The 14536-nt window shown below is 41.0% G+C and overlaps 1 protein-coding gene across 1 annotated transcript; it reads right to left on the bottom strand.

The window, feature by feature from the left end:
* Window positions 1–215: 215 nt before the first annotated feature.
* pdia3 (protein disulfide isomerase family A, member 3) lies at window positions 216–9705 on the bottom strand. Its single transcript, XM_080874798.1, has 13 exons — window positions 9385–9705; window positions 8238–8316; window positions 8004–8121; window positions 7432–7539; window positions 7128–7257; window positions 6897–7013; window positions 5556–5681; window positions 5059–5238; window positions 2818–2926; window positions 1795–1923; window positions 1489–1568; window positions 766–823; window positions 216–685 (listed from the first exon to the last, which is right to left on the bottom strand). Exons 1-13 carry the CDS (start codon window positions 9516–9518, stop codon window positions 575–577), a joined length of 1479 nt encoding a protein of 492 aa, XP_080730924.1. The 5' UTR covers window positions 9519–9705; the 3' UTR covers window positions 216–574.
* Window positions 9706–14536: the final 4831 nt, after the last annotated feature.

Below are 14536 nucleotides of genomic sequence, written 5' to 3'. Positions count from 1 at the left end.
CAATTAAAATGATCAACTATGTCTAAGTGTGTGCCAAACAAGCGTTTGAGTTGATAGAAAAGACTTCAGAGTTCATTTTGGTTTTGTGGGCCTTTTTATTTCACAATCCTTCCAAATGTACAAAATCAAAGGCATGTTACAAAAAAAAAGAAAAAATAAAAAAAAATAAAAGAAAATAAAGAAAATTTCACCATTACCGTGATTCCCCTTTGATGACAACAACAAGAAACTAAAGCGACAGATGACAGACTGTATCAAACCAAAGTGCATCAGCCTGAGGTGTAGTAGACAAGACCAGGGGAAATAGAAATCTCATGTTTTAAAAAAAGTCATCCCATCTTCCCTAAAAATTGGTTTGTTTTGAAATATTGGGCAGACCCTGGCCAAAACCTCTCCACCTTCCACAGCATTCCCAGTGCAATGAGGACCTAAAGGAAGGGCCACGTCTTTGACTTCAGACCATTCGGTAGTTCACTAAGAGAGAGGAATATAATTTAGTTCTTTTTCTTCCCCAATCCTCCTGTTGTGGTGGTGGAGGTAGGGAGGGGTGCTGCTGAGTTCCTGTTTGGAGCTTTTATAGCTCTGACTTCTTCTTCTTCTTCTTCTTGGACTCCTCCTGCATCACCAGCGGGTTTGAGGCCTCCCTCTTCAGGTAGGAGATGAAGTCACTCACCTCGCGACCTCCCTGCAGCGAAAGCAGAGGGTTCATCAGCAAAGCACAGACATCACTTTGCCACTGTGAATGGCACTTTAACAGACACTCACCTCATATTTCTTTGGGCTCAACTTGTGTCCAGCTGGAGAAAAGTAGATTGTAGGGAATCTAGAACAGAGGTTGAGGACAAAGATTATGATTTCATGTATCAAACTGCACAGGTAATCACACATGCATGTTAACCTGAGTTCCTTCACCTTTCCCAAAGTCAAGCTTCTCACATAGCTCACAGCTAATCATAATCAGTCTGTAATTAAGCTTCAGGATGTCTGCAGTTTCATGTGCAGTGTTCTGCTCCCCCCCTTTTATCAGTGATGAAGATATGTAGCTGAGAGAATACAGGAACAGTCTCCAAGTTATGTTGAAGGGAACATACTGTATGCTCTGTCATCATGGCAGACAGATATGGTCTTTAAATTCACTCTAATGTCACATACAGGACTCAGCGTGAAGCTTATGGCTGACCCAAATTGTACACCTTCACATGGTACAAGAATGTCCTGACTGTTCCGCTTAAAGAAAATCTGCAATATTGCAAAATTCTGTCCCACATTCCTCATCCCTCTTTTTTTTTTTTTGTAAAATTAAAACATATTCTAGCTGCTTTGACTGCTACTAAAGAGTTTAACAATTCACCACACTCAGCTGCTCACTTTCACTGATGCTGCTCATCTTGAACTGTCCACAGCATGAAGTTGGGGGGGGGAACCATAAACCTTTAATTTAATTAACAGCCCACGCCTTATCGTCACATTAAATGACTCAGCACTCACCCGCTGACTTCATATGGAGATGGCACATCATTGGCTGTGGCGTCCATTTTGGCAATGACGACGTTGGGATCATCGGCCAGCTTTAGAAACAAACAGGGCAAATTGTTAAGTCTTTCCAAGACAATTCACTAAACCTTAACATCCACACGTTAGACTAGTCTACAGGCTGGGTGATGCAAGCCAGAACAAAAGCAAGCTAATCCAGGAGGTCACATGACTTAAAGTTCTGGATAAGTTACTTAAGAACATGTTATTGTTTTAATGTGAAAGATCTGAACTAGCAGCAGTTCAGGATCGCTCGCTCACCTTCTCTCCCAGCTCTGTGTATTTGGGCTCCAGGTTTTTGCAGTGCCCGCACCACGGAGCGTAGAATTCAATCAGCACGTCTTTGCTGTCATCGTTAACGATGGAGTCGAAGTTTTCAGCCACCACAACCTGAAGAGACATTGCAGGTATTAGAGCTGGTTCTGTACTGCAGCCATTTTCCCACCTGAAGTACCCAGAACTTCCTCCACTCAAAGGCTATTGTCTGTTTCTACTAATGTGCTGATGCATGCTCAGTAATCCAGATGAGGTAAGATGATGAAATCATTGCTTCCAAATGAACTGAATGATCTTTCTGGTTTTTGAAAACATTTTTACCTCTGATTCACTACTTTTGTACCTCACCAGAGTTGCAGTCTCATTGATCCATTTAATTATTATCATTTTTTTTTTTTAAGCCATCTTGCAAATTTGTTCTGCTGTTCCCAATCGAGAGTGCTGGGTTCCACTGTTAGGAATAATCTGACTGACAGCTCCTGCAGTGGACAAACGGCCTTAGGCTTTATCTCTAGTCCTAGGCAACAGTAAAACTTAATCTCCGTTAAAGCTGTCAAAACATGAGGCAAGAGTGTGAAAGGAAGGGGGTGGGGGGGTGTTGTAGACCGATTATACGAGTTGTGATTATGCGTTGTCACTGAATTAAGCAGAGTATCCAGGATAATTGCACATCCTCACGGTGCATTTATACACAGCACAGAGCTCCATCCATCCACGGCTGAAATCTTTCAAATAAGATGTAGCTACTAAAAAAGAAAGTGGACTTGAAGGCAGTTCACCTCAGAGACTGGACAAACTAGGCAACTGCACTAAACCTCAGCATGACAATCATTTCTTAAATGAGTCAAAGCTACTCCAGCCGAGGCAGAGAATAAACATTTGCAGCTGTAAATGATTATAGGCCCCCTTTAGCCTTAATGTACGTTTAAAAGCATAAAGCATGTCCATGATACACAAAGAAAGTGTTTAGTACAAATCTTACAAGTGTCAGAAAAAAATTGATCTCACCTTAACAGGTCCATCGTTGTTCTCTGGGATGGGTTCTGATTTGAGATAGCGCTTCAGCTTGCCATCAAAGTAGTCCTGCAAGAAACGCTCCAGAGCTTTTCCATCACGACTGTTGAAAGACATTCAACGAGTCAGTAAAGTCACAATTCTCCTTGAGCTGGAAGTCATTAACTAGGCACCGTTCTTTTAGCAAGCGCCTCATCTACCGATTAGTTTCTTAGGCAACCGAGGTGGGAATCAGACACTATGGGTATCGCTTAGGTTTTATCCCATAAAGAATGAGAACACAAAATTGGTCCAAAAACCTCACATGTTCAGCTGTTTTTTTGTAAAAAAAAAAAAAAAAAAAATAACAATGTTAGTCTTTCCTGAAGCTATGGGGCATATATGGTATCACTCTTGGCTGGAAGCAGTGCTTAAACAATTGGAGGAAGAAACAAACAGACAAAAAAAAAAAAAAAAAAAAAACCCCACAAACTTTGTCCAAAAACCTCTCATGTTTAACCGTTTTCCACTTTTTCTTTGGTCATTTTAGCCTTTTTGGCCAGGGTGAAGGGAGTATCTGCCATCAAACAAGAGGACAGCCGCATGTAGCTATGATGATGTTTGCTAGTTCACCTTACATGCATTAATGTAATAACGTGGTTAGCCTACTCAACGTAAATTACACACGAACAACATTAAGCTACTGACCCAGAGAAGAACGGCTGCTGCTGCCATCATCATCTGTCATCATTTCTGCTACACTGGCAGGACTAGGGGCCAGGACTCTAATCTTCGGGTTTTTGGGGGATGTTGCTAACTCCGGGTCCGATAACAGGCAACCCACCCGCAGTAGATGTGCTCGATGTGAGGTCTCACAGCAAGCTATCAAATACGGCGCATTTCTCGGCTTTAAAAAATAAAAAATAAAAACGCTATGCGTCGCCAGCTGTTTAATCGGATTCTTGGTGTTACCTCCTTTGACAGTATCACAGTATCAGCTTAAAGCACTTGTTACAGGCTGCTGAGTTTGCATATTTTGCTGTGAAGTACAGCCAGACTTTCGACCGCTTCGCCTTGGGCATTTTTAATCTGTAGCTCTGCTCTTAAAAAAAAAAAAAAAACTAAAAAAAAAAAAACTAAAAAAAAAAAAAAAAAAACCGCACGGACCTGGACCCGCCTACTATCCTTGGAAACTTAACTCATTCACTGCCATTGACGTCTATAGACGTCAATTACGTTTTTCAATGGGAGGGGCTAGAATACAACCTCTGGCAGCTTGTCAGTGAATTTTATTTTTTCATATATTTGTAAATAAATTGTTTTGATAAAACAACCTTTCTCAGTGTTATTTCTGTTTTATAGAAGTGAAAAACTATTTTATATGTTAGAGGTGTCACAAAGCAAGAAATATTAGTGTCAAAGGCACTTTTCTGCTTGAAATGTATTTTTCACAAAAAGCTCGTTTTCTCCCTTTTTTTGGTCAAAACAGGCATTTTTGGTGGAACCCACCTCTCTTCTACAGCTGATTACTAATGAATGGAAAATGGTAGAAACAAGCTTTTTTTTTTTTGGATGAATGCAGAGAGTCTGTTCTTCATTTTGGTAGGTTCAGCGTTTATATGATCATAACACACAGTTTTCTGTGGCTCTTCAAAAATGAGTAAAAATGCTCAAAAACCCTGGCAGTGGGGAGTTACCCGATTTGTAAATGGCTGGCAGTGAATGAGTTAAAATGATTGGTTAGAATCTAAAGTGTATCACAGCTCAGGAAAGAGGAAAAAAACAAAACAAAAACAAAACAAAAAACCCACTGAAATAAAGCACCGAAATGTGCGCTGCTTTTCGGTCTGTTACTACCAGTACCCATCCCTAATCACCACATTTATACATTTTGTGATAAGGCGAGTTGTGCAATAAATACTGTGATATCACCTTTTCTTAAATATAAATTTTAAAGTTTAAACTTTGTCAATATCAGTTTTATCCAATAAGGTCAATTTCTTACTTCAGATATGCTGCAAATGAGACAGAGCTTAAACAGTTCCCAAATGCTACCATCTGTAACTGAATGGGGGTCAAATTGGCAATTACATGCAGTCTTGTTCATTATATTCCCAGATTACTCCATCACAAAACTACACTGTTTAGAGTTATACTCTATGTAGCAAGGGTTCTATTAAATCCAACTAGCAACTTGTGACGTGATCTGTGTGTGCACTGGTGGGGAATTGTGGTGAAAAGTTGTCCTGGACTTACGAGAACTCCTCAGTCATGGTGTATTTGTCTCCTTTGGCGGTGCGGATGGCCACCACAGGCAGTTCGCCACTGGGATTCAGGCCAAACTCAGACAACTCGTGGCTGAACATGTTCTTGTTAGCTACAGCAAAGTTCAGCTTCTTGCCCTGATCCAGGAAGCCCTTTGCCACCTTCATCACCCTGAAAGATGCCAAGATGGTTTTTAATCATGCTGCCAAAAACAAAGATAATACTGTGGAGGATTAAATTAAGGTATTAAAAAAAACAGAAAGATCTGGTCTCATTTTCGTTTCTTAGCATGTGGCTAACTGCCAAAGGGGAGGTGCATGGTCTTGTACTAAACAGAAAACAAAACTTATGATATTCAAGATCGATCTGAGAATCAGCCATCTCTGCACAGTGCAGATTTAAAGTCTGCAGGGAAACGGCAGCTTCAGAAACAGAAAAACACCACAAACCTTAAATGAGCTTCCCCCCCCCCCCCCCCAAACACCTACCTGTTCCTCCAATAGTTGGAGCCTTTAGGGTTTTTCTCATAGTCAACATCATAATAAGCCACCAGAAGGTCCTTCCCTTTCAGCTGGTCCTTGTTGTTGTCATTCATGTGGGGACAGAATCCAAAGCTGAGAAAAACAAAGAACACACACAAAAAATAAATAAATCAAAGTAGAGCTTTGAGTTTAGCCTCCAAATCTGCGATGCTGAAGCAAAATGAAATAACAAATAAATAGGAGTATCCTGCATTGTGTGCACATGGGCTTGGGTTAAAAAAAAAAAACAAACAAAAACACTACATGTGTAGACTGGTTATAGCAGGAGCACTTGTAAACCACGCGGAGGAGATAAGCAAACAACTGCTCTCTGCAGGTGCGTCAAATGTCAAAGTTATTACCCAAAATAAAACCCATATCAAGTCCCTATTATCTGTAACGCTGTTGCAGTGGTGGAGGTGCATATCTGAACACCAGCTTGTGCTAAACCACTTTCAGGTGCATTCTTTTCTTCTCTCTGATGTCAGTTTAAGTGGATACCCTTAAACCTTTCTCAGGTTTCTGCAGCTACACCCACCTGCAGTTCAAACTCTGCAAGGAGAGCCAATCACAAAAAGGCTTGCTTAAAAGGGAGACCAACTGAATCTGCTTGTGTCAGACAGAACTGAAATAAGGGAGATCTAGATCCCCAGATAGGATAATTAAAGCCCATTTTGAAATGTGAATCATGCAAAGCTACTCTAGTACCAAAATCCAATAGTATATATAAAACTAGAACGAGCATGATTTCCCTTTAAATATTCAAACTGAAGGGACAGTTCAAACATATTAAAAAAAAACCAAAGTAAGCTTCATATTAATGAGCTTCAGAATTATACAATTAAAACCATGTTGGGGGGGGAAACAAAACAAATCTGCCTGGATCAACTGCATGTACTTTATAAAGTGGGTTGAGGTCAAACTCACTCTGAATATAAACAAGACCTCAAACAGCAGAGTTTCCATCTTAGCTGATCCCCTTCAAGACTGATTACACAATGGGTCACAAAATCATTTTTTCCTTTAACTGAAGATTCAATTATCTACTGGTGTTATTACACTTTGAGGCCAATTTACTATGAAGTAATATTTATTCAGTGCCAAACTCTTTGCTACTGCCAGAACTGAACTGTGTCCCGAGAGGACAACTGCCTACCAAACAAGTTCCTGTTGGCACTGGGCCAAACTTGTAAATATGTACCTTTGAATGAAAATTGACTTCGTATTTAATCCTAAACAGATCAACTATTTATAGACTGATTATTTTGATGCCTCTACAAAGTGTCTCTTCTAAAAAGCAGGACTCACATGTTGTCCTGGATGAATCTCTTGATTTTGTTGCTGGTGTATTTATCCTCACTGAATTTGACCGAGCTGTCTTCAAACTTGTTGTTGAGTTGGGGTGGACGGAACAAAACGACTCCCCTGTAAGCCGAGAAAGAAATATTTCACTAACAGCAGATACAAAGGTGAGACCAAATGTGCAATAGTGTTATTTTTAAATGGTTTGGTGAGAGACGTCTAAAGAGATCTACTCACTCTCCCTCAATGTCATGGCTTTTGAGGAGAGCCTCAGAGTTTGTGTGGGCGAAGCGGTAGTTGTCCCTCAAGGCGCTCGCTGCCCTCAGGAACTCAGCCTGTTCTTGGCTCTTGTCATCAGCAAAGAATCCTGGGAAGGAATGGTCAGTCAGACCAGGATTCAATATCAGCAGCAAAAAGCGGCAATAGTGTCTGAACAAAAAGTGAGTAACATAAAATACCCTAAACTTTAAATTATGAAGAACGTTACTAGTGAAGAGCTTTAAAAAGACCTTTAGAAAAGTTTCCTTAACTAGATGCTTACCAACAACACTTGCATCTTGATCTGCAAGAAACTTTTCTAGGTCTGCGTTATCCTTGAGCACCACAGAAGCTGGACCAGCCTGCTTCTTCAGGAAGCCGACAATTCCATCTGCAAAGAGAAGTAGTGAGGTGAGAAGGATGCAAAAAGACAACGAAGAGCCACAGGACCAGTCGCCTGCTCATTTGTACACTGATTTAAGATGCAAACAAACTGAATGAGTGGGTGATGTGGCAAAGAGATCAATTCACATCTCTTGTGGTAGAAAACTTGCTGGTTTTATCTTGAAAGTTCAGCTTAACAGAGTACGAACGTTATGCTCTTTTGTATACGAGGTTCCAGTTGTATGAATTTTATGTTGAAAATTCCGTCACTGTTAGCCATGTCTTGTTCCTTTACCTTTAAAGCTGGTGTTGTGGAAAACTCTGTATCCTTTAGTTACCTCTCCACATAGCCCTCATTCCACTAAGGATATCATTTTCACATATAAAGAATTCCTCCAAGAGGCAGATCGAACGCCAAGTTAAACACCTAACTCTCAGATCTTCCAGTGCTAAAAGACATGAGGGCAATACCTGCAGTTCTGGGACCATCATAGGGACCAGATTCATCGCCATCCCTGAAGATCTTGAGGGTTGGGTAGCCACTGACGCCATATTTGCTGCATATGTTGCTGTTGGCAGTGCAGTCAACCTAAGCAGAAAAGCAAATTATTCTCACTTTTCGATGAGACACAGAGCACTGCAGTTCAGAGTGCAGAGAAGCCACACTGAAGTGGACAAAGTTAAGTGATCTGTGTTGTGCAGTACCTTGGCCAGTGAGACGATGCCTTTCAAACGTGTGGCTGCTGCCTCGTACTCAGGTGCCAAACGTTTACAATGGCCACACCTAAAGTCAGAAGATATGGATTAGTCAAACAAGCAAAAAAACAACAACAAAACTTTAGGGCCTAGCCAGATGAAGACCTCAAGGTAGACCTAGTGGAATCTGATGATGCAACCTAACTATGTTTGAATAAATGGAAACAGGTGTAAGTACAAGCAAAACCATGAAAAATGTACTGAAGATTTAATTAGCCACATATTGTTACAGCTGTGCTTCATGTTTTCTCAGGTACCTATATAAAAGTTGTCCTTAATATAAGACAGACCATTATTATAATATTGCTTGCGTTTTCTGTAGGTCGAAAACCCAAAGGTTTAGATTATATTGAGAAAATAAAACCAAGACTAAATATTAAATCTTCATAAAAATTTGTGAATATTTGCCTTTTTCAGACAATTACAGAGTTTGAAAAGACAGCAGACCAGACAGCACAAAATGTACTCGTTAGTGCTTTATTATAAGGAATACTGTACATTTTTATTTTATTCAAGTTTAGCACAAGGGTACACGTCACATTTCCTCTGGGCCAATCCCAGGTGGACACCAAAACTTTCCTGGCCAATCAGAAGGTTACAACAATGAATGGACACACCCCCAACTTCCTCAGCCTCATTCGCACATAATCTCTTTTTTCTTTAAAAAAAAAAAACCCGGAAACTAAGCGGAGTTAAAATACGACTAGTTAGTCACTGTTTAAGGTAACATTTTCAGTGTGCCACTAAACTGCAGCACCTCTTAAAATGCGACGTAAAATAAAACGCAAAACACATAGCGAATTAGCCTGTGCCTTTCGACTAATAGCTAACATGCTAATGCCTGGTCCTACGCCAAGAAGCGAGCGAATTTGACAGTTCTGCCTCCATTAAAGTTAGCAACAAACAGCGATGCAGTTTGCACAATTAATTGCACGTTTCCGACAAAACGAAATTGCCCACTGACATCCACGATACTGAGAGTTCTGCAAGTGGGTACCGCTCAACTGTTAACCGCAAAGAGAGTAAGCTAGGATTCGCGTTTTTCACTTATGCAAATTTCTCCGATACTTCGGAGAAAACATGTGACAAGACTCACCAAGGGGCAAAGAACTCCACGAGAATTAGCTCATGGTCTCCGATCCTGCTTTCGAAATCATCATCCGTGTACTCAAGCACATCACTGGCTCGAGAGAACCCGGCGAGAGCGGCCAAAAAGATGAGTCTCAACATCGCACACGGCGCTTACTGAGTCCTTTAGTTACACAGAACGGTTTTAGGATGCAGATGGGGTCTGTAGAAGCGCCCCTCTTCAGCTGTGCTGCAAGGGGAAAGCCAAGGATGCGAGTTCCTCAGACAAGGCCAAGCGCAGACTGGTCGATAGAGAAAGAGAAAGGAATGGAGGCGGTGTAGCCCTTCACACAGGCTGCGAAAACTCTCATAACCACAGTGTGGCAGCCTCTCATTGGTTCATTTACACAGTCACTCTGCCTCGATTATCCAATCAGAAGGAGGCAAATAAGACCTCATCGTCTCCAATCAGGAATGGGCAAATCATGGCTTTTTAATGTCAACACAGCGACCTGTCCAGGATGTACCCTGCCTCTTTCTCTATGACAGGTGGGAAAGGCTTCAGTCTCCCGTGCCCCCGAACTAGTTAAAGCAAGGGTGTTAAACACAAGGCCCGGGGACAGAATCGACCCGGCGAAGACCCTAACCCAGGGGTCGGCATCCCTACACGCGAAGGGTTAACTGATGGCACGATCATAGCTGGACTGGTCATCCGGCATACTGGGCATTTGCTCGGTGGCCCGGTGACTTTTTTTTTCTTTGTAACGGTATAAACAATGAAAGGTGGTGGATTGGCCAGATGCTGGTCGGTGTGTAAAAATAACTCAGTTATTTGGTGGTGGCTATGACGGTGCTTCCTCAGATTCAGTAAAATTAGCAAGTGGTGGAGGCCAGCAGGTGGATGAGAGAAAGGGGAGGCAGGAGGAGAGCCTCGAGGCAGCCGCCGAGTGTCAGGTGAACTGAACTTCAGGTAAGAAGTTAAGACCTGCAGTCTGTCTGGGTCAGATATAAACCAAGTTCAGGTGGAGTTTATTTTCGTTGTGCTGACTTTTTACAGTCAGTTACAATAACTTATACTGCGTACTAGCTAGCATGACGGAGTTTCTATACAGCTGGGTGGGTGCTATGATGTTACTGATGTTGAACTTTATTTAATGCACAAGGTTAGTTAGTAGAGTTGCCAACCGTCCCGTAAAATGACGGAATCGTCCCACATCGAGAGGAAATATTACGCGTTTCGTGTTGAGGTGAAAAGGGACAGTTTGTCCCAGACTTCAGCTAGAATGGATAGAGACACAAAGTTCATCAGAGCTGAACAGGTGATGGAGAAACAGGTTTACCTTTTAGGTGACATGAATGAGTTGAAGGGAAGTTATGAACTGTTTCTGAGAGACAAATAACACCAGGATCCTTTTTTTATATAGCTGACAGCTGGTAACTGTGCAGGGGCGGGTCTAGCAAAGTTTTGCCAGGGGTCCAGGTAGGGCATTAACAGGGAAAGGGGGGCACAAAGAAATACTTTCTTATTTTCATTTAAAATGTCTAGCTTTTATTAAATAATTATCTGAAGCTTACAACCAAAGTTTTTATCTGACGTACAATGTATAGAAATCATACATATAACATCGAAGCAGCTGGAATCCACAGCTGTGCGTGTTCATGGAGCTGCATTTTCACCTGCTGGACATCACTACCTGACAAGTTTAACTGTCTTCAGAACATTGCAGAGGCCTTATTGACAGTATTTGGCTCTACATATCTGTGTGAGCAGATTTTCTCTCACATGAGTGTCCTCAGGTGTCCTCTGAATGCTGGACACTTGGAGACCTGTGTCTCTGAGTGGGAGACCAGAGATCAGAGTGTATTAACAGACATGCCATTATTTTTCTTACCATTGTTGTGAGGAGACCATAAATAGCATTTGCATTTTCTGTTGTACAGTTCATTTGCTGTTATGGAGTACTTGTTATGGATAAAGTGTCTTTTTTTTGTTTCAAAACAGCTGATAACTATTCGCTGATAGCTGCTAACATCTGCGAACAAATATAATTCTATAAAGTGGTCCTATATAGTGTGTAACCGTTAATATAGAGCGTTATTAAATTTATTGCTAATGCAATCATATGGCACACTGACCTCTGAGGAAATTTTAAATGGCACTCCTCATCAGAAAGGTTGCCTAACCCTGCCCTAACCCATTGGATGGCTTTGGAAAATGAGAGAGGAGGGATAGATTTTGGACTTCTCCTGTGTTTTTATAGGTTTTATAGCGTTTCGTACTGATTAAGACCGCCACCATTGCCATCCATACTACACCAGTTTAGTAGTGGTAATAAATAAAGAATACCAATTAAATACAGTTTTTAAAAATCTATCTACAATAGAAATGTCGGGGGGGGGGGGTTATAATAGTTTGAATGAACAGTGTATGCGAGAAATAATTTAAAAATAAATACTGAAATGACCAAAAAGTCAGACTATTTAACTGTTGGGAAAGGTAGATTTGAGAGTAGATTTTAAAAACAGCTTAAAGTCATGTGATTTATGTATTATCTGTAATATATAGGGTGGCATACTAGAAATGTTATCAACCTTTCACACATTTTCACTCCTTTGTAGAAATGCTGGCTGTACCCCACCAGGAATAGCAATTTGAAAAACTGGTGGCTTTACTGCTATTTTCAAACTGCTTTAATGTTTCCTAAGGTCACTTTGAAAAACTCTGCTAGGCGATTAAAAACACTATTCCCTTGTCCTTTGTTGATGGAGTGCGATGGACATCAAAATCTACCATGCTGCTCCAAAATATTCAATATGGTGCTTCAAAGGACATAAGATATGTATGAGTCATGTCCTTTTCGAACTCATCAAACAACTGTAATTTATGAACATTTCTGTCTCACTAGAAAAAAAAATCAGCACAGGATAAAGGTTGTTATTCAGAACTGTGTGCTAATTTAATTTACAGTAATCCTTCTCTCCAAGTGGACCCGAACCATGCCAGAAAAGTACTTATGCAGCAATCACATAACCAGTGTCAATGAGGAGGACACTGTCTTTGGAGTGAATGAGCTTATGAGATCAAGCTTCAGAAAGTATTCTTCTTCTTTCTTTGGCACTCAGAAGAGGTCATTCATCATCTTGTGCAGCTACACTATGGACAGAAGTATAACCTGTTAATCATTGAATTCAGGTGCTTGCAGTCCTATTGCCACAGATGTACAAAACCAAACACCCTTTCCATGCAGTCTGGCTTTACAAACATTTGTAAACAATCACTCATTCTACAGAGCTCCTCGATATTTCATGAACAGCTGTAAGTGGCATTATTTCAGAGTGGAAGTGTTGAGGAACCACAGCAACTCATCCACAGAGCACCAGGGCAAGGAAAGTCACAGAGTGGGCTCGACAAGTGCTGATTCACATAGTGTGTAAAGGTCAGCAATAGCTCTGCTGACCCAATAACTGCAGAGCTCCAGTGCTATCACCACTCACTATTTGTGTTGATGGCATTAACATCAGAACAAAGCGTGTGCGCCAAGTGCTTCATGGGTGGTTCAGGGCTCCCATGGCTGAGAAACACCTGTAGGTGTAATGTGGAGGTGGCTCAGTACTTTTGTCCATAGGGTGTAGTTTTAGAGTAATGACTACACTCGGAAGTTGCAAAATATGGGTCAAAGATCTTGTGCGCTCACAGTCCATTACCCCAGGGTGTGGTGAGGTCATTGATCCACTTGTGCACCAGATGCAAAAAGGGGCATCGGAGAGTATCCACTGGTTTTTGAAATCATAGTTCAGTCATGTAGCAGATTTATTCAGGCCACCAAACTTTTCATTACAGTCTTGAAAGGGCCCCATTCTGACTCAAAGCACTCTACACTACAACCCACTTGTAAGCACTCATTGGTACAGCACTTCCCGAGGTACAGAACCTACTGTATGCCAGGTCCAAAGCCAGTTTAGTATCAATTAACTTAATGTGCATGACTGTGGACTCTGAGAGCAGGCCCGAGTACCTAGAGGAAAGCCATACAAGCACACAGGGAACATGCAAACTCAATCCCAGCTATCCAGGAGATTCAAACTAATGTGAGAGACAACATGGAAGAACACAGTTAGACTGCGATGAGCATTTTTGTTAGTTCAGAAAAATGAAAACACAAGAAGGGAGCTGTTGTCCTCACACATATCTGCACATTTAAAAGGGCATTTTACTTACAAAAAATAAATAATTTTGTTTAGTCATTGCATTTCCTGCAATTAACACAAAGATGTGACAATATTTTAATTAGTTCAAAGAACCCACATTGATTAAGTGAGAAACTAAATCCTGCCTAATTATATTGTACCTTCATCCTCATGTCCAATCATCTTGAATTCCACCCGAAGTACACGATAAAAGAAACTGCATTCCTCTGGGGGCCTCTGGATGTCTGGAGTTTTGATCTCCTCCATAATGTTTCATGCCCTGGAGGACGGGGCTGTGGCCCCCCCACAACCTCTAGCAGATCATTACATGAAGGAACCTTTTTTTTTTTAAAAAAACAAGCGCGCTCATGCTCACAGGTGTACACACGGGTGATCACACCCACAAACTACACCCTTTTTGGCTCCTACCTCAAAGCACACTGTGTTCTGTTGATCTTATGTGCTGCACAATAATGTTTAACATTTAGTATTTACTGTCATATTCCCATATATCATTGTGATGTTGTTTATTCTATTACTCTTGTTCTGTTCTGCTTGTTTTCTTTTTTCTTTCTCAGCAGGTGATCCAGGTGATTGATATATGCATTTTTTTTTCTGCCCGTTCTGTTGGTTTTTGTTTTTTGCCCTTCTCCCCCGTCCCTCTTCTCAGCTGTTTCTCTTTCCCTCTTTCTTTCTCCCCTTCTTTCCCCCAGTCAAGTCTGTCCCGTATTCAGCAAGTGAAAATAAAATAAACAATAAAAGGTGAATCAAATGGACCATTATGGCAAGGCTGGGATGGTCAGTTTGGTAAAGTAAATCCGTTGGGCATCTTTCTTTGCCTTTAGACAATAATTCTGATGGCAAAAGAGCCAAAGGGGACAGGCAGAAAAAAAAAAGAAAAAAAAAGAAAGAAACCGCATTCCTGTGAAGAATTAAAAGTCCCTAAATTTAATGTACAATACTACGGCTTTAAATTAAAAGATTTTATTTCA

Source organism: Rhamphochromis sp. 'chilingali', assembly GCF_963969265.1.
Source record: "Rhamphochromis sp. 'chilingali' genome assembly, chromosome: 2".
In the NCBI taxonomy this organism is placed as follows: domain Eukaryota; kingdom Metazoa; phylum Chordata; class Actinopteri; order Cichliformes; family Cichlidae; genus Rhamphochromis; species Rhamphochromis sp. 'chilingali'.
The sequence above is the reverse complement of the archived record's forward strand: the minus strand, read 5'-3'. Positions and strand labels throughout refer to the sequence as shown.